General features: G+C 49.7%; 1 protein-coding gene across 7 annotated transcripts in view; it reads left to right on the top strand.

Moving 5' to 3' along the window:
• Nucleotides 1-19,692, top strand: part of PBRM1 (polybromo 1) — a 368,051-nt gene that overhangs the window by 82,000 nt on the left and 266,359 nt on the right. For all 7 annotated transcript variants that reach the window (XM_086939413.1, XM_086939411.1, XM_086939408.1 and 4 more), the window contains exons 7-9: nt 5,190-5,258; nt 6,170-6,268; nt 10,401-10,486. In XM_086939413.1, the coding sequence (XP_086795539.1) occupies nt 5,190-5,258; nt 6,170-6,268; nt 10,401-10,486 (254 nt within the window). The remainder of the gene's footprint in view (nt 1-5,189; nt 5,259-6,169; nt 6,269-10,400; nt 10,487-19,692) is intronic.

Here is a 19,692-nt window from a genome sequence, read left to right as displayed (position 1 = left end):
CGGAGGGGTCCGCTGTGGGTTTCTTCAGAAGGGCGCTGAGTTCGGCATGTTTCCAGCTTTCTGGGAAGGTAGCGGAGTTGAAGGAGCAGTTGATGACATCGCAGAGATGGGGTGCGATGATGGAGTCTGCTTTGTTGAAAATGTGGTGGGGACATGGGTCGGTTGGCGATCCTGAGTGGATGGAGTTCATCAGGTGGATGGTGTCTTCAGTCGTGATTGGGTTCCAGGCGCAAAGGTTCTGAGTGTTGTTTTGGTTCGGCGGTCGGTGGAGTGCGTTGTTCTTCGGACAGGTTTCCAAAGCTGTTATGAATGTCGGTGATTTTGTTGTGGAAGAAGGAGGATAGGGAGTCGCAGAGGTCTTGGTAGGGAGTGATGTCGTTGGTGCCGGCGGTGGGGTTGGTAAATTCTTTGACGATGTTGAATAGTTCCTTGCTGCTGTGGGTTTTGATGTCGAGTCGATCCTTGAATGCTGATTTCTTGGTGGATCGGATCAGTTGGTGGTGTTTGCGGGTGGCGTCCTTGAAGGTGGTCAGGTTGTTAGTGGTTGGGTTTTTCTCCAGGTTTTCTCGAGGGTACGACATAGCTTCTTGGATTTCTTAAGGTCATCGTTGAACCAAGGGGCCTTTTTGCTACCTTGTTTGATTTGGTGGTTTTTCAAGGGTGCTAATTCGTTAGCGCTGTGGGTGATCTATTGTGTGAGTTTGGTGGTAGCTTGGTTTGGGTCCGATGATATGTCGCAGTGAAGGACACTCACTCTATTCATCCTATGTCCCACTGGACACAGGTAGCAGTGAAGGACACTCACTCTTTTCATCCTGTGTCCCACTGGACACAGGTCGCAGTGAAGGACACTCACTCTATTCATCCTATGTCCCACTGGACACAGGTCGCAGTGAAGGACACTCACTCTATTCATCCTGTGTCCCTCTGGACACAGGTCGCAGTGAAGGACACTCACTCTATTCATCCTCTGTCCCACTGGGCACAGGTGGCAGTGAAGGACTCTCACTCTATTCATCCTGTGTCCCACTGGGGACAGGTCGCAGTGAAGGGCACTCACTCTATTCATCCTGTGTCCCTCTGGACACAGGTCGCAGTGAAGGACACTCACTCTATTCATCCTTTGTCCCACTGGGCACAGGTAGCAGTGAAGGACACTCACTCTATTCATCCTGTGTCCCACTGGGCACAAGTCGCAGTGAAGGACACTCGCTCTATTCATCCTATGTCCCACTGGACACAGGTCGCAGTGAAGGACACACACTCTATTCATCCTCGGTCCCACTAGGCACAAGTCGCAGTGAAGGACACTCACTCTATTCATCCTCTGTCCCTCTGGACACAGGTCGCAGTGAAGGACACTCTATTCATCCTATGTCCCACTGGACACAGGTAGCAGTGAAGGACACTCACTCTTTTCATCCTGTGTCCCACTGGACACAGGTCGCTGTGAAGGACACTCACTCTATTCATCCTGTGTCCCACTGGACGCAGGTCGCAGGGAAGGACACTCATTCTATTCATCCTGTGTCCCACTGGACACAGGTCGCAGTGAAGGACACTCACTCTATTCATCCTCTGTCCCACTGGACACAGGTAGCAGTGAAGGACACTCACTCTATTCATCCTCTGTCCCTCTGGACACAGGTCGCAGTGAAGACCCTCACTCTATTCATCCTCTGTCCCACTGAACACAGGTCGCAGTGAAGGACACTCACTCTATTCATCCTGTGTCCCTCTGGACACAGGTCGCAGTGAAGGACACTCACTCTATTCATCCTGTGTCCCACTGGATACAGGTCGCAGTGAAGGACACTCACTCTATTCATCCTGTGTCCCACTGGACACAGGTCGCAGTGAAGGACACTCACTCTATTCATCCTCTGTCCCTCTGGACACAGGTCGCAGTGAAGGACACTCACTCTATTCATCCTCTGTCCCACTGGACACAGGTCGCAGTGAAGGACACTCACTCTATTCATCCTGTGTCCCACTGGACACAGGTCGCAGTGAAGGACACTCACTCTATTCATCCTATGTCCCACTGGACACAGGTCGCAGTGAAGGACACTCACTCTATTCATCCTGTGTCCCACTGGGCACAGGTCGCAGTGAAGGACACTCACTCTTTTCATCCTCTGTCCCACTGGACACAGGTAGCAGTGAAGGACACTTACTCTATTCATCCTGTGTCCCACTGGACACAGGTAGCAGTGAAGGACACTCACTCTATTCATCCTCTGTCCCACTGGGCACAGGTCGCAGTGAAGGACACTCACTCTATTCATCCTCTGTCCCACTGGACACAAGTCGCAGTGAAGGACACTCACTCTATTCATCCTCTGTCCCACTGGACACAGGTAGCAGTGAAGGACACTCACTCTATTCATCCTGTGTCCCACTGGACACAGGTCGCAGTGAAGGACACTCACTCTATTCATCCTGTGTCCCTCTGGACACAGGTTGCAGTGAAGGACACTCACGCTATTCATCCTCTGTCCCACTGGACACAGGTCGCAGTGAAGGGCACTCACTCTATTCATCCTGTGTCCCTCTGGACGCAGGTCGCAGTGAAGGACACTCACTCTATTCATCCTTTGTCCCACTGGGCACAGGTAGCAGTGAAGGACACTCACTCTATTCATCCTGTGTCCCACTGGGCACAAGTCGCAGTGAAGGACACTCGCTCTATTCATCCTATGTCCCACTGGACACAGGTCGCAGTGAAGGACACACACTCTATTCATCCTCGGTCCCACTAGGCACAAGTCGCAGTGAAGGACACTCACTCTATTCATCCTCTGTCCCTCTGGACACAGGTCGCAGTGAAGGACACTCTATTCATCCTATGTCCCACTGGACACAGGTAGCAGTGAAGGACACTCACTCTTTTCATCCTGTGTCCCACTGGACACAGGTCGCTGTGAAGGACACTCACTCTATTCATCCTGTGTCCCACTGGACACAGGTCGCAGTGAAGGACCCTCACTTTATTCATCCTCTGTCCCACTGGACACAGGTCGCAGTGAAGGACACTCACTCTATTCATCCTGTGTCCCTCTGGACACAGGTCGCAGTGAAGGACACTCACTCTATTCATCCTCTGTCCCTCTGGACACAGGTCGCAGTGAAGGACCCTCACTCTATTCATCCTCTGTCCCACTGGACACAGGTCGCAGTGAAGGACACTCGCTCTATTCATCCTATGTCCCACTGGACACAGGTCGCAGTGAAGGACACTCACTCTATTCATCCTGTGTCCCTCTGGACACAGGTCGCAGTGAAGGACACTCACTCTATTCATCCTGTGTCCCTCTGGACACAGGTCGCAGTGAAGGACACTCGCTCTATTCATCCTGTGTCCCTCTGGACACAGGTCGCAGTGAAGGACACTCACTCTATTCATCCTGTGTCCCTCTGGACACAGGTCGCAGTGAAGGACACTCACTCTATTCATCCTGTGTCCCTCTGGACACAGGTTGCAGTGAAGGACACTCACGCTATTCATCCTCTGTCCCACTGGACACAGGTAGCAGTGAAGGACACTCACTCTATTCATCCTGTGTCCCACTGGACACAGGTCGCAGTGAAGGGCACTCACTCTATTCATCCTGTGTCCCACTGGACACAGGTCGCAGTGAAGGACACTCACTCTATTCATCCTGTGTCCCACTGGACACAGGTCGCAGTGAAGGACACTCACTCTATTCATCCTCTGTCCCACTGGGCACAGGTCGCAGTGAAGGACACTCACTCTATTCATCCTCTGTCCCACTGGACACAGGTAGCAGTGAAGGACACTCACTCTATTCATCCTCTGTCCCTCTGGACACAGGTCGCAGTGAAGACCCTCACTCTATTCATCCTCTGTCCCACTGGACACAGGTCGCAGTGAAGGACACTCACTCTATTCATCCTGTGTCCCTCTGGACACAGGTCGCAGTGAAGGACACTCACTCTATTCATCCTCTGTCCCTCTGGACACAGGTCGCAGTGAAGGACCCTCACTCTATTCATCCTCTGTCCCACTGGACACAGGTCGCAGTGAAGGACACTCACTCTATTCATCCTGTGTCCAGAGGTCGCAGTGAAGGACACTCACTCTATTCATCCTGTGTCCCACTGGACACAGGTCGCAGTGAAGGACACTCACTCTATTCATCCTAGGTCCCACTGGTCTGTTGGTTCTTCTCCAATAATGCTTTTTCTGTCTTTCATTTCTCTGTAGATTACAGAGGTAGTTTTCCCTGGTCCTTTAAGATTCACACCCAGAGCTTGGCTACAAGAGCGCACAAGATCCAAAGCCTCCGACCCCTCCTGCTTTTTTGTGCTTTCTGACTCCTGAAGTATTCGGCCCCATCAGAGAGTGGTTGAACTGCTGGCTGATGGAAGGCACTGGGCCTCTTCCCACGTGGGCCGTTATGAACCCATTAACAGTTATGGCTCCTACAACACCAGGAGGCGCTGCTCTAGGGGTTCTCCAAGAGGCCAAGCTCCACTTTTGAAGACCTCAAACCCCACTCTGGTTGGTCTACAAAAATAAGGTCCTCCCTTAGCAGCAGAAAACCTGCTCAACCTCCTCCTGTTCTCTCTCCGCCCACTAGGTGAGAGGAGCCTGCAAGGCAGGGAATGAACAAGCTTCAGAGGCTGATCCATGCCAGTTCTCTCCTGTAACAAAATACTTCTACACTTGGTAGCAACTCTTCAGATCAGTGTAAGTTGTTGTACCTGAAATTAACCCCATGTACCTTCCAGGAATCCTCTAGGAGTTCGGCTGTCTCACCCGGGACTTTGCACGAGTTCTGTCAGGATCTCCACACTGCTGTGACTCTCTTGCATTTCACGCAGACCCGAGCTGCACAAATGTGGGCGTGAATATCGGTCATCTGAGTCTTCATTGAGTACAAAGCCCCGGGAGAGACAGACGATCTCCTTGAGGATTCCTGGAAGGTAGATGGGGTCAATTCTTCCTGCAGGAAGAGTTGAACAACTTTTGTAAATATCACCTCCATGACATTTAGACTGAAAATCTGACTTGTATAAGATTTTGAATAACTAACAGAATACTACAAAGATACATTTCACTGGGTATTTCTAAGCCTAGGAATATAGATCAGAAATAAAATAATAAAAAAGCTTCTATCTCTCTTCTTCAGTTTGTCAGCTTTGTAAACTTTCTTCTTTTACAGCAATACCCGGACTATTTTGCCATAATTAAGGAGCCCATTGATCTGAAGATAATTGCGCAGAGGATACAGGTATGCATAGCGCACAAAGTACTTTGTTTTCTTTCTCCTCACATTGCAAAGGAAGGTTCCCGCTGCAGGTCTGTGGTTGGCTCATCAGGCCGGTGAGGCTGCCCTGTGTTGTCATGGCAGAGACCAGTGAAGCCAGGATGGTAGGTGGCCAAGCTCTGCCTGTTTCCTCGGATGTGCTGCTTCCATGACTCATTTCATAGGTCTACTCATCGAGGCACATAATGAGCTATCATGTAATGCAGTCCCGCTGTCCGATGTAGGAGGGTTGAAGCTGCACTATAAAGCGAAAGACATTACAAACCTACACCTTAAGACCTTTCAGTTGCTGCAAACATAGACAGTTTTGCTCCGAGCACCATGCTTCTTTTAGTCCTTCTCTGCTCCTCATTTCTGATGCTCCAGAGAGAAGGACTTGGCACATGTGGGCTCTGTGAATCCGCAGACACAAGCGAGAAGCTGCAAGAGTGATCCGGGCAGCGTCTCGCTGGGTTACTTCTCTTGTCTATAAAGACACGTTGTACGCCAGCACCCTCTGTGCTTTGTTGTGCTGGATGCGCATGAACAGAGCTACATGGGGTCCGTAAAGGGGAATTAAATGTGATGACTGCATGTCGGCCAGTTCTTCTAATCACATGTCTGTCTGACCTTTGACTCTCTGAGCAGCTTCCCGAAACACAGCATCATTATTTTTCAGGCATTCATTGCCCTTTGAATTTGCACCTTTTTAAAGACATCCACTATTTGTTATACATTCAGTTTTGAGTAAAACCCACTCTGCTTCGCAGACATTCCCCTGTGTTCAGGGGTTTCCTCTGGCGTTGTTAGTAATTTTGTCGGGTTCAGGACCAGAGTTTGCAGAACTTGTTTGTCATGTTCGTGTAATTCATGATGTTCTCTCTTTTTTCCATTAGACGGGATATTATAAAAGTACAAATACGATGGCCAAGGACATCGACCTTTTAACGAAGAACGCGAAAACCTACAATGAGCCCGGTTCACAAGTGTTCAAGGTGCCAGTACCATGCTCTTTAAAACTCAAAAACGTTGGTTGTTTCTTTACTCCTATTATCACTTCAGACTAACAAAAGTAGATTTGGACAAGTTGATATAAATTGGTAAAGGGCGAACTGGGGGCCAGCGGTGTGCGGCGAGAGCAGGGATATTCCCAACTCTCCAGTTAAGACTGACCTTCCGGGGTAGGACACTCGCTGAGCTTTTGCAAACCCAGCTTTTTCGGAATCACTGGTCCATCAGCTGTGTGACCTCTTGTATGCTTCCCAAGTTGAGTGCCAGAGACCCAGGTTGAGTGCAGATTGAGTGCCTGCGCCCCATTTTGAGTGCCTGCGCCCCGGGTTGAGTGCCTACTCCCCGGGTTGAGTGCCTGCTCCCCCCCCGGGTTGAGTGCCTGCTTAAACCCCCCCCCCACCCCCCACCCCCCCCCGGGTTGAGTGCCTGTCCCCCCAAACCCCCCCCCCCGGGTTGAGTGCCTGTCCCCCCCCGGGTCGAGTGCCTGTCTTCCCCCCCCCCCCCCCCCGGGTTGAGTGCCTGTTCTCCCCCCCCCCCCTCCCCCGGGTTGAGTGCCTGCCGCCCACCCCCCCCCCCGGGTTGAGTGCCTGTGTCCCCCCCCCCGGGTGTAGTGCCTGTCCCCCCCTGGTTTGAGTGCCTGTGCCTGCCCCCCCCCCCCGGGTTGAGTGCCTGTCCCCCCCGGGTTGAGTGCCTGTCCCCCCCCGGGTTGAGTGCCTGTCCCCCCCCCCGGGTAGTGTGCCTGTGTCCCCCCCCCCCCCCGGGTAGTGTGCCTGTGTCCCCCCCCCCCCCCCGGGTAGTGTGCCTGTGTCCCCCCCCCCCCCAGGTAGTGTGCCTGTGTTCTTCCCCCCCCCCCCCCCCGGGTTGGGTGCCTGTGTTCCCCCCCCCCCGGTTGGGTGCCTGTAGCCCCCCCCCCACCCCACCCCCCCGGGTTGAGTGCCTGCCTCTCCCCTGGGTTGGGTGCCTGTCTCCCCCCCGGGTTGAGTACCTGTCTCCCCCCCCGGGTTGAGTGCCTGTCTCTCCCCGGGGTGAGTGCCTGTTGTCCCCCCCCCCCCCCCCCCGGTTTAGTGCCTGCCCCCCCCACCCCCCCCCCCCCTCCCCCGGGTTGAGTGCCTGTCCCCCCCGGGTTGAGTGCCTGTCCCGCCCGGGTTGAGTGCCTGTGCCCCCCCCCCCCCCGGGTTGAGTGCCTGTCTAACACCCCCCCCCCCCCCGGGTTGAGTGCCTGTCTCCCCCCCCCGGGTTGAGTGCCTGTCTTCCCCCCCCCCCCCCCCGGGTTGAGTGCCTGTTTCCCCCCTGGGTTGAGTGCCTGTCTCTCTCTCCCCCCACCCCCCCCCCCCCCGGTTCAGTGCCTGTCTCCCCCCCCCCCCCCCGGGTTGAGTGCCTGTCCCCCTGTCCCCCCCCCCCCGGGTAGTGTGCCTGTCCCCCCCCCCGGTTTGAGTGCCTGTCCCCCCCCCCTGGGTTGAGTGCCTGTCCCCCCCCCCCCCCCCCCCCCCCGGGTTGAGTGCCTGTCCCCCCCCCCCCCGGTTGGGTGCCTGTCCCCCCCCCTCCCCCCGGGTTGAGTGCCTGTCCCCCCCCCGGGTTGTGTGCCTGTCCCCCGCCCCCCCCCACCCCCCCCCCCGGGTTGAGTGCCTGTCCCCCCCGGGTTGAGTGCCTGTCCCCCCCCCAGGTTGAGTGCTTGCGCCCCTGCTGGCAGCTCTGACCCTCCTCTGTAGGGGGGCAGCTGAGAATGTAGAACAAACGTGTCTGTTGTACCTGGGCTAGCCTGAGACTTCTCTCTGTCTGGACGTAGGAATCCTGTAAAGGATCCATGTGGCGACTCAAGGGCACTTTGGTGATGGCCTGTGCTCTTGTAGCCAAAGCCTTCACTGAATGGCCACCTCGAAGGTTCCTCATTGGCCGCAGTTCATGCTGATGTCATGCTGTAGTCCAGTTGTACTGAAAGTACGGCCCTAGGGCTGCATGCGGCCCTCCCGACCTTTGCACGCGTCCCCTGGTTTGGCAGCGGCTCTAACCTGCTGTTGACTGTACAAAGCACCAATACTCATAAAGATATGAAATGAATGGGAATCCTTTAATCAGTCGAATTGAAGTCAACAAAATGGCACCGAAGCTGTCCTGCACCACTTAACTTTACGAACACTTTGCTTTAAAAGACATTTGCAGCAAACGTGTAAAAATATGATAGCCCCTTCAAAATTCTAAAAAAGTGTTTCATTAACCTGTAGAAGCTTTTCACCTCAGTAACTCAGATTATAAAAGTGACTTGCAATTTGTTTTTCCTTCAAGTGACCGTTTTCAAACCTGAATTTAGAAACACAAACATTTATGCCTCTCCTCTCTGGGCAATAATGCCAATAGGCAAAGTAAAAGAAAGCAATTGCAGAGGATCACACAGTTTGGCCAAGTGCGGAAACTGGGAGTGCTCCCAGGTGCAATGAAACCACTACATTTACATGGGTCGCTTCTGCTTCACTTACCTTACACCTCCCACACCCCGACATTTTTGGCCCCTGGGACAATGTTTGCAAGTACCCATGCTGTAGTCCAGCCAGGATTTCCGTCCTCTCTGATGTATAGCTCTACACTGCCTACAGGCTACTTCAAGCTCTCATCATGGTCGCCCCAATACAGTCGACTTTAGGGGTCACCTTGGGCAGAGCTACTTCATGAGTGTCGGCCTTCTTTTGCCGTAGAGCAGTGATACTCAAAGTACAGCTCGGACCGCATGCGGCCCCCCTGACCTTTACATGCGCCCCCCCCTCGTCAATAGCAGCACTGCACCAACATCAAAAGGTGATAAATGAAGGTTAAAGGTAGGAAATAATTAGGGCGTCCTGCACTGTTTTAACTTTAGGAATTATTGCATTTTTAAAGGCCTCTTGCAGCAAAAGTGTAAAAAAAAGATCATCTCTAAAAAATTCAAAAAGTCTATTTCATTAACACGGACAACAATTTCAGTTTAGTACATCAGATTATATCAGTGTATTAAATTGTTGTTGTTTTTTAAGTGATTGTTTTCAAACATGATTCAGAAAGATTCATTCTTCCCACCACCTCGACTACAATGCCAACATTGAACTAAGGCGCACGTCACATCTTATGCGCGCCCTTTGTGTGGCCTGGTTTCTTATTCTACATTAACAACATTATAGTTCATTAAATCAAACAGAGGTTAAGGTTTCGTAAAGTGCACTTCCCGAATTCGAGTTACTCATGGGATAAGGAACAAAAATGGATGGAAAATGAGATTAAAATGATTGCCGAGGATCACACAATTTGGTCCAGTAGGGAAGTGGGGCTTAATCCCAGGTTTCCTAGTTTCACATTAGATGTATGCGCTTTGCTTCCCCTACACCCCCCTTATCTCCAAACATTCCACCAACCCCGACCACCTCCCTGCAGGCATCAATGCGGACCACAGTCACATCACAGACCAAACTTTTGACCCCTGAGAAGATGTTTGTGCAAACTCGTGGCTTAGAGCGGTATCCTACATCCAACCTATAGGCAGTCCCCACACTGGGGTGCAGGTACAAAGGCCTGTGCTCTGCACCTGTGCTCCGCTTCCACAACGGGAGCTGGTGCTGGTCGCACCTCATTTCCTAACGCGCCTTGTAATGTAGGTGGTTCAAATCTCCAAACTGTCGCTGCTCAAAATGTAAACCCTTCCTGGATTGGATGCTTCTCCCTACTAACTTGCTTCCATTTGTTAGTGACTTACTCTGTACTGATGTTCTAAAATAAAGTTTTGTATTTCTCTTTGTAACCGAGTGGACTCTCACCCTGACAGCCCTCAGTCTAGTTTCAACGCACTTCAACTCCTACGGCGCACCATGTATTTGTTCTGTAAACTCCGCTGATTTCATGATTGATTTTTTCTCTTTTCTTTTAAGATGAGATTGGCTTTGATGTAGTGCATGCTATCTGGACAATGCTGCTTCTTGACTTTGCATGCTCATGTGTGGTTAACATAGGCCGCTGGTAGTAATTCATGTGAACTGTTGTCTTCTGCAACAGCAGTATGTTAAAATGTTCCCTCTTGTCCGGCTGGTTCGAAACGACCCATTTAGACCCATCTGTTTCTGTTCATCTCTAACAATTTTGATTTCTAATTGACAGGACGCAAATACAATTAAGAAACTTTTTTCTCTGAAAAAATCTGAAATTGACCATTTTGAATTTGCGAAGTCAAGCCTCCGAATCAGGTACTGTGCGTATTCTATGTATCCTTTGTTTAAGTTTGGAGGGGGGTGGGGGTGTCTTTCTAGAGTGTTTCATTTGTCATCCGAGGTGGTGGGCTAGGGATGCGAGTACCGCAGCACTTTGATATTACAGAAGGGGTGGCAGACACTTGTGCGACCCTTCTGTAGTAAGGATCGTGCCAGCAAGATCCTAGAGGGGCTTTCCCTAATTTCTTTGGCGGCGTGGCCCCATGCAACTGAGTAGAAACACTTTGCCCCAGCGCTGTATCAGGGACGCTGGCACAAAGACAGAGGCTTTCAGAGAATGCACCGACTGTGCGTCACCTCTTCGTACTACACAGTCAGTGACTCCGCCGAGTGCGCAATCGAAAGGGGAAAGGAGTTCCTGTGGACACCCCAGATATAGCCCTACATGCAGGTGCATTCACTCACTGACACCCCACCCCCAACAGTGACAATCTATCCCTTTCGGTAAAGCAGGCTGGATGCCACCTGCATAGTGAAAGATGGAGCGGGTGCTTCAAACAGACGCTGAGATTCCACCAATGCGCTGCTCCCGGGGGCAGTGCCCTGTCTCTAATAGGGTGCCCGGTCCCAGTTGGAGCCTGGCACACCCTTTAGACTCTGCAGCTCCAGGTCCCACATTACCATCATCTGCGTAGTCGCTTATGCAAAGCAAATTGGTGTTGTGCACCCAGGATTTTAAAATCCTATGTAAATTAATGCCAATTTTTGTGTCGTGTTGCGACACTGATATTATATTGGAAAATGAATGTGAATTTTTTATTAATGTGGGCCGTAAAGGTTTGCAAATACTGCAGTCTTGTTTAGTCCATGCACATGTTGACAATCATCAACCTTAAAGGGAATTTATTTATGCCTCCACGTGCAACTAACTGTCCGCTGTAAATAAACACTTGTGACAGCCATAAAGCAGCCACCTGGAATTAGCAATTGCAAACACTTCTGGGACTTTATCCTGAACGGCGGAGGCTGGCGACAGTTCTTTTGTACATCTCCTAACATTGAAATGGACAGTTTACGTCGGTTCCCACGATCTCATAACGATGAACCTGAATGCGAGCAGCATCACTGATTGTGATCACTGTTTCTCCAGTATTAGGGGTGTCTTTCATAGATTACCATGCTTGAATATTCCCCTTCGTCGAAGTGGGAGTCCCACGGTACATAAAATAGCAGTAATATATAAGTAAAATTATCATAATTATATAAATATATAAACCTGTGTAAAATACAGTAAAATATCCAGAAAAACTCAAAAGTACCATAGAACAGAATAGGCCCATAGAAAGCCTGAGGGAGAAACGCAACTTGGTAACATATCAGTGTCATTATGTTTTGGTCCAAAGTCCAGCCAATCAGGCTGTAGCTCCCTCTAGAACCTTCTCCTCAGAAGCCCAAGACCTCAGATTTTCTACCGCACGTCTTGTGAAGGAAGTCTCCCTGAGCTCTGCTCAATTTTTCAACTTATTTAGCTGTATTTTCATCTCTTAATGTCTTCTTCAAGGAAATCTTTGTTCAGATCTTGTCCATCCTGTGGAAAACTGCGTCTCTTTCATGAAGAACCACACAGTAAATGTATTTACTGTCTCTACCCTGACCATGAAGTGAAGACCTGTAAGTACTGTCGTACTTTTCCACCTAAAACTTTAAGGGACAGAGAGGCCCGTCTCCTTCTGTGGCTTCCGAAGTTGAAGACAACGGACGCTGTGGTCTCGGAGGATGACTGTCTCTTCTTTTCACTCAAAGACCTCTCAGAAACGTGGGTCGGAGACTGAGATACCTTCTCCTTTCCTAAAGAAAAAGAGACTTGTTGATGTTTCTAAGGTTGTCTCCCCACAGGATTTACCTCCACATGCGCCTACGAGACCTGGTTCTCTGGCGTCATTGTCCAAAGCCATGCCTTCATCCTCTAAAATGGGCACTGGCTCGTCGACGACATAGACGACGACGAAATCCATGGATGCTGTCTCCACGTCGATGACGACATGCTCTATGTCCTCGAGAACTACGTCGACGACGTCCACCTCGTCGACGACATCACATGAGGTGAGGCCTATTACCTCTGTTTTGAAGATCTCGTCGACGACTCCTAAATCCACCTCGCCGACGAAGATTCATCAGTCTACACGCCTTTCGTCGACGCACTACTCGTCGTCGACCAAGACTACTACATCGTCGACGGGTCGTCACGAGTCGACGGGACCTGCTTCGTCGACAGCTACTTCGTCGACGACTACCTTAACATCGACGACGGCTTCGTCGACGGCTGTCACTTCGTCGACGGTCCACCCTTCGTCGCTGGGACCATCTTCGTCGACGAGCAAGTCCATTGCCTCGTCGACGGCGAAGAAATCTTCGTCGACGAAGCCTAAGACACATCGATCGACGGAATCCTTGCCTGTGGACACAGTGCAGACGCCTCAACTGGCTGTTGACTCTTCCATCGCCTCGTCGACGGGCTCGTCGACGCTGCACCATTCTTTAGCCACAGCTACCACCTTCACAGTGGTTACTGCTTCTACGCTGAGACGCGTACCTCTAATTCAACTGAGTCCAATTAAGAGTGGTTCTGCACTTCGTGACAAGTTATTTCAGTCTGCGGAGGAGGACTCCAATGATGATTCAGAGCACGATAATCCCTTTGGTCAAGCGACTAGTCCATCAGAGCTGCACATTAAGTGCCAGGATTATGATGATGAGGAGGAGGAAGAGTACGTCGAAGATGGGACAGAATTTTTTCCAGTAGATAGGTCGGAAGCACTTATATCAGACCAAACGACACAGATACCACTGTCTTTGGTAAGGAATCTGCAACACATGCTGGATGATTATAACCGCAGATTTCCTCCATCTCGGCCTGTTTCTCCAGTCCCGCAACCTCCTCCGCAAACACAAGCCTCTGCACCAGTTCCGTCACGATCACCAGTGCATGCCCTGCCTGATACGGACAATGACGATCCTGATCCTCAAAATACGGATCCAAATGAAGATGACGACAATGCCCTTCAAGAATGGGATGATTACAGGGCTCACACGCCTTCCACTCCACCAACGTCGCCATTGGCTTCGCCTCCTGTGGACATTGGCAGCTTCCACAGTTTGATGGTCCGCGCTGCTAAGAGGTTTCATCTCACTTTGGACGTCCAACAAACTGACTGTTTTCTCTACGATTTTAAAGACCTACCTCAAAGGCAAGCTCACACTATCCCTATAATTGACCACATTTGGGATGAAGGTCTCAAATTAATGGAGCGACCGAATTCGATCCCAGCTGTCCTGCAAAGACTTGATAAAAAATATAAAGCACCAGCAAATTCTCCAGCATGTTTGGTGTCTCAACCTAAGGCGGACTCAGTCATTACTCAGGCGGCTCAAGAGGTCTCGCAATCCTTCCACGCCCCTTACTTCTCCTCCAGATCAGGAAGGCCGAAAGCTGGATTCCATAGGGAAAACATTTACTACCATGGCAGCCACCACTGTAAGGGCAGCTAATTCCTTGGCCATTCTTGGACGGTATGACCGCCAAATGTGGTCCGAGATTGCAGCTTTGCTTCCACAACTTCCAGATGCTATTCGCGCAGAGGCACAAACCATCATTCAGGAGGGTGAAAAAATCTCGGAGATCATTGGCTGCGCCATTGATATCTCCTCTACGAGGTTTAGACAGTTGGCGGGAGCTGCTGTTTTACGGCATCAAGGCTGGTTAAAATAAACAGCATTTCGCCCTGAAGTCCAAGCTAAAGTCCTCGATCTTCCTTATGATGGGGAATCGCTTTTCGAATCAATCAAAAAAGACACGGATACTGCCAAGGCGTTGGGGTCTCTCCAATATAAGAAACTCCCTTTTCGAGGAGCACGTGGTAGAGGTGGCAACTATTCCACTTTTCGTGGATCAAACCAATATCGCTCCTACAATGACAACCGGCAAAGACAAACTTACCAGTCCCAGAGTGGTCAGACCTCCTCCAGACCATACCAAAGATAAACTACCTATAGAGGTGGTTCAAATGCAAAGAAACAGTGACAGTCCCAGCAATATTTGTCCACCGACTGTAAAAATTGGAGGTCGAATCTCAAATTACATCTTGAATTGGTCCAACATTACTTCCGATCAGTGGGTCCTGGATCTGATTTCAAAGGGACACACCTTTGAATTCACAAAATTTCCTCCACCTCGCCCTCCTACTGGCCCATCTCCTCCCCATTTCAAAGACCTTTTAAATCCAGTCAAATTAATGATCAGGAAGGGTGCTGTCGAGGTAGTACCACAAGGCCAGCAGGGCAAAGGATTTTACTCCCGCTTTTTTCTAGTCAAGAAAAAATCGGGGGAATGGCGCCCAATTTTGGATCTACGAGCTTTAAACAAATTCATCACGTCCAAAACTTTTCAAATGTTGACCCTGCTCCAGATTCTACATTACCTCAATCCCGGAGAGTTCTTCTCCACGATCGACCTCCAGGACGCATATTTTCATGTTCCGATCCACTCCAGGCACAGAAAATATCTCCGTTTTACAGTTGGACACCTACACTTCCAATTCAGAGTCCTGCCGTTCGGCCTCCGTTCAGCACCGAGGGTCTTTACCAAGATCATGGCCCCGGTAGCTGCCTTTCTACGCCTACGAGGCATACAGTTTTATCCATACCTGGACGATTGTCTCATAAAGGCTCCGAACCTCCAACTGCCAATCCAGCATACTCAGTCTTGCATCTCCCTGTTTCGGGACCTGGGCCTTTCCATCAATTGCCAGAAGTCACATTTTCGCCCGTCTCAGTAGCGAGATTTTCTAGGAGCCTCACTAGATTCTCAGCTGGCAATTTTTTTTGTCTCCCAGGAAAGACAAGACCGTATGCTCCAGATGGTACGATCCCTGCAGTCAAAACTGTACGTTTAAGTCCGGATGTTCAAATCATTCCTCTGCATGGCTTCCTCTGCCAAACAGTTGATTCCCCACTGCAGACTACATATGAGGGTCGTCCAAGAGGAGTTAGACAAGCAGTGGAAACAGATTTCAGGATCATTCAACGACAGGGTCCTTCTCAAGCCCCGCATTCAGGAGGCTCTGGAGTGGTGGGCTCACCCGCCGAACATTTCAAAAGGTTGGTCTTTTCAAGACGCTGCTCCGACTCTGACGCTTACAACCGATGCGTCCCTGGAGGGCTGGGGAGCGCATCTCGAAGGACTGTCAGTACAAGGGAAATGGACTGCGGTCCAACGCACTTGGCATATAAATCGCCTAGAGCTTCTGGCGATCTTCCTTGCCCTGAAGTAGTTTCAACGGATTGTTCAAGGCCAATCTCTGCTGGTGAGGACAGACAACACCACCAGCATGCATTACCTAAACAAACAGGGCGGCACAAGGTCCCTTTTGCTTTCCCAACAAGCACAGGAGATATGGAAATGGGCGATTCGTCATCAAATTCATCTCACAGCCATCCATGTGCCAGGTGTTTCCAATGTTCTGGCGGATTCACTCAGCAGGTCCTTCTCGGACAACCACGAGTGGGAACTCAATCAACCAACTCTCAAGTTCATTTTCCGCCAGTGGGGCCAGCCGCAGATGGATCTTTTTGCGACTATCACCAACAGAAAATGCCAACGCTTTGCAAGACTTCATCCCCACAGAGAGTCGAGCGGAAATGCATTTTCGATCAGCTGGTTGAACGCATTCAGCTACGCTTTCCCTCCGCTTCCCCTGATTCTGCGCTTGTTGCACAGGATGAGGCTTCAACCCTGCCAGATCATCCTGATCGCACCCAAGTGGCCGCGGCGCCCATGGTTCTCGGGCCTGCTCTTGTTCTCCCCGAACGAGCCAATTCCGCTTCATCCACTGCCTCACCTCCTCACGATGCAGCAGGGGTAGATTTGCCATCCAGATCCAGCATACCTCCAGCTCCATGCCTGCAATCTGAACACCATGAATATGCGCGTCTGACCATCGACGCTGACTGTAGAGAGGTGTTCGCGCATGCCCGTGCTCCTTCCACCATTAAAACCTATCAGTTGTAGTGGAAGCATTTCTGTGTCTGGTGCCACACCAAAGCCTTGGATCCGATGACCGCCAAACCAGAACAGATCCTGCCTTTCTTCCTATCCCTTGCAAAGACAGGACTTTCCCACTCCACTGTGAAGGTATTTCTGACAGCTCTCTCCCGCTTCCGTCATGATGGTTCTACCTCACTGTATTCGTCTAGAATCATTCAACAGTTTTTCAAAGGCCTCTTCCGTATGTTTCCACCCAGTCGTCGTCCTCCGCCTGCTTGGCGCCTAAACCTGGTTTTGTCTCAGCTCCTCCTACCTCCTTTTGAACCAGTCCATTCAGCAAGCTTGAAATTCCTCACGTGGAAAGTTGCCCTATTGTTCGCCTTGACGTCATCTAGGCGTGTCAGTGACATTCAGGATTCACAATTCAGCCTCCTTTTCTCCAGTTCTCAAAAGAGGCTGTTGCACTACGTACTAATCCTACATTTATTCTGAAAGTTCCCAGTGATTTTCATCTCAATGAACCAGTCATTTTAAAAACTTTCTTTCCTGATCCACAAACTCCTGCGGAATGTTCATTACATTCCCTGGATTTGAAACGTTGTCTCAAGTTTTACATTTAGCGCACTGCATCCTTCAAGAAATCGGATCAACTATTCGTGGCCTATGGCCCGATCTGCTAAGGACAACCTGTTACCAAACAAACTATTACTAGGTGGATTTCTTCCGCCATTACCTTTTGTCATCAACTGGCTGGCAAGCCTCTTCCAGCTCCAGTACGTGCTCATTCAACTAGAGCTGTGTCAGCTTTTACTGCCCTCTTTGCGGGGGTACCTCTGCGACACATTTGCAGAGCTGCTACGTGGTCGAGCAGCCATACTTTTACGAAGCACTACTGCCTGCAATCAACAGACGCCGCAGATGCAGCAGTCGGACAAGCGGTGCTGCGGAATCTTTTCCATTAAAGGTGAACCTCTGTTGCTACCCGCCGCCTGTCATAAAGGTTATCTCTCTTTAATAGGATATGTTTATTATATGCTTGAACTTACTGTTACCTTTATGACTTCTATGACTTCTATGATGATTACTGCTTTCTACTCTTATTCAAGCATGTGAATATATGAAAGACACCCCTAATACTGGAAAAGAACATAAGTTACTTACCTGTAAACTGTGGTTCTCCAGTATTGGTGTCTTTCATAGATTCACATGCGACCCTCCCATCCTCCCCTTAGAGGCTCTCTTCTCCTCAGGCACTTTTGGTTACTCTGTGCTACGAAAATCTGAGGTTGATTGGCTGGAATTTGGACCAAAACATAATGACACCGATATGTTACCAAGTTGAGTTTCTCACTTAGGCTTTCTATGGCCTATTCTGTTCTATGGTACTTTTGAGTTTTTCTGGATATTTTACTGTATTTTATATATGTTTATATATTTATATAATTATGATAATTTTACTTGTATATGCATATATTACTGCTATTTTGTGTACCGTGGGACTCCCACTTCGACGACGGGGAATATTCAAGCATGTGAATCTATGAAAGACACCAATACTGGAGAACCACAGTTTACAGGTAAGTAACTTATGTTCTTCTCCACCATTTTGCAACAATAATCACAAATCATTATGGGTCAAAAACAGTGACACTAGGAGGCTGTTTGCATATCCTCACAAAACCCTTGATGTTTTCTGAAAAACAGTGTTAAAGCCCCAATTAAGGTTGTGGTGGATGCAGGCATGGGACATAGCTCCAGTGACTGTGTTTGTGACGCACAACGTAGAAAAGTACCAAGGCAACTCTCCAACGCCAAATCAGTGAAAGTATTTGTAGGCAATAAAACACTTTGAAACAATGGTGTTAATTAACCTGCAATGACACATGGAGGGCTGCTGTGCAAAAGTAAAATTGAATATTATTTCCACAGTTGAGGCTGTGTTGTTCTAATTCATGAGACTGCGTCTCGCTGCCCCAGGCCCAGTTCTCCTTTGCTGCTGCACCACTCTTCTTCCTCCCTGTTTTTTACTGCTTTCTCCTTTGTTCTCCTCCCCCATTTGGAGTGCTATTTCCTACTTTTGCCTAGTTTGTTACTCCTTTCTACATCGTTTTTCTGCCCACCCCCTCCCTCCTCCCACGACCTACCTAATGGAGGCTACAGCGTGACCCCATTGAGCAGGCCCAGCTCTCTAGTGCTGCTGCACCACCCTTCCTGTTTTTTGAGTACTTTTTCCTGCGTTTGCCACTTCAGCTCCTGAAGACGCTCAGGGATGACTTGCCCCGCTTTATAAATCCTGCTTGTTTGATCGACTGCTCCTTAAAACTCTGGTCCTGGTTAAATACATTTGTTTACACCTTCCACACATATAAAGACCGCATGACATAAACCACACATGAAGAACCGCAGAGTCTAATCTGCTGTTTATTGTGGGAGCGTGGGGGCCGCATTCCCCACTCAAGACCCCACCGCTTGTCAATCTCTGTCCCGCTCCACACTTAAAAATGGTACTCAGTAGCATATTACATTTGGCTCTTTTTCATATATACCACTAAAATGTATTCACACTTAGGGTCACATTTGTTTGTGCTTTATAAGAGACATTTTTGGGGAATTTCTCTCCGTTTTTTAAAATCACTGACCTATTGGGTTTATGTTGTGCAAACTAGCAAAGTTAATGTTAAGGTATTTGTAGAGCGCATGGCTGCGCCTGCAACGCGGCTTCCCAGCATTAGATGAGCACCAAGTGGGACGACAGAACAGCGGAGAGATTAGCATTGGGTGGAAAGCCATGTCTTCACCAGCCTTCTGAAGGTGAGGTGGTCAGGGGTGCTGTGGATATGGATGGGGAGAAATTCCAGAGGGCAGGTTCTAACCACCTAAAAGAACGCCCGCCTGCTCTGGCCCTATGTATCAGGGGAACTCTGGCCAAGAGCATATCTGCTGAGCGCAGCGAGCGAGTGGGAGCATAGATCACTCAAGATACCTGGCTGATACCCCCCCAAACTCTGTGGGTGATGCACATTGTTTTGAAGCGCGTTCTCAGTTCGAGGGGAGGAGCCAGTGATGTGGACAGAGGAGGCTGGAGATATGACAGTTGATTTTTAATGTAAATTCTTCTGACATATGTTTTTTTTACTGCGACCTTTTTATGTAAATCTATTCATCTCAGGAAAAGCATGATATTTTGAATTTTGTATGT

Source organism: Lissotriton vulgaris, chromosome 9 (genome assembly GCF_964263255.1).
Source record: "Lissotriton vulgaris chromosome 9, aLisVul1.2, whole genome shotgun sequence".
NCBI classification, from domain to species: domain Eukaryota; kingdom Metazoa; phylum Chordata; class Amphibia; order Caudata; family Salamandridae; genus Lissotriton; species Lissotriton vulgaris.
This window is presented reverse-complemented; position numbering and strand designations above follow the sequence as displayed.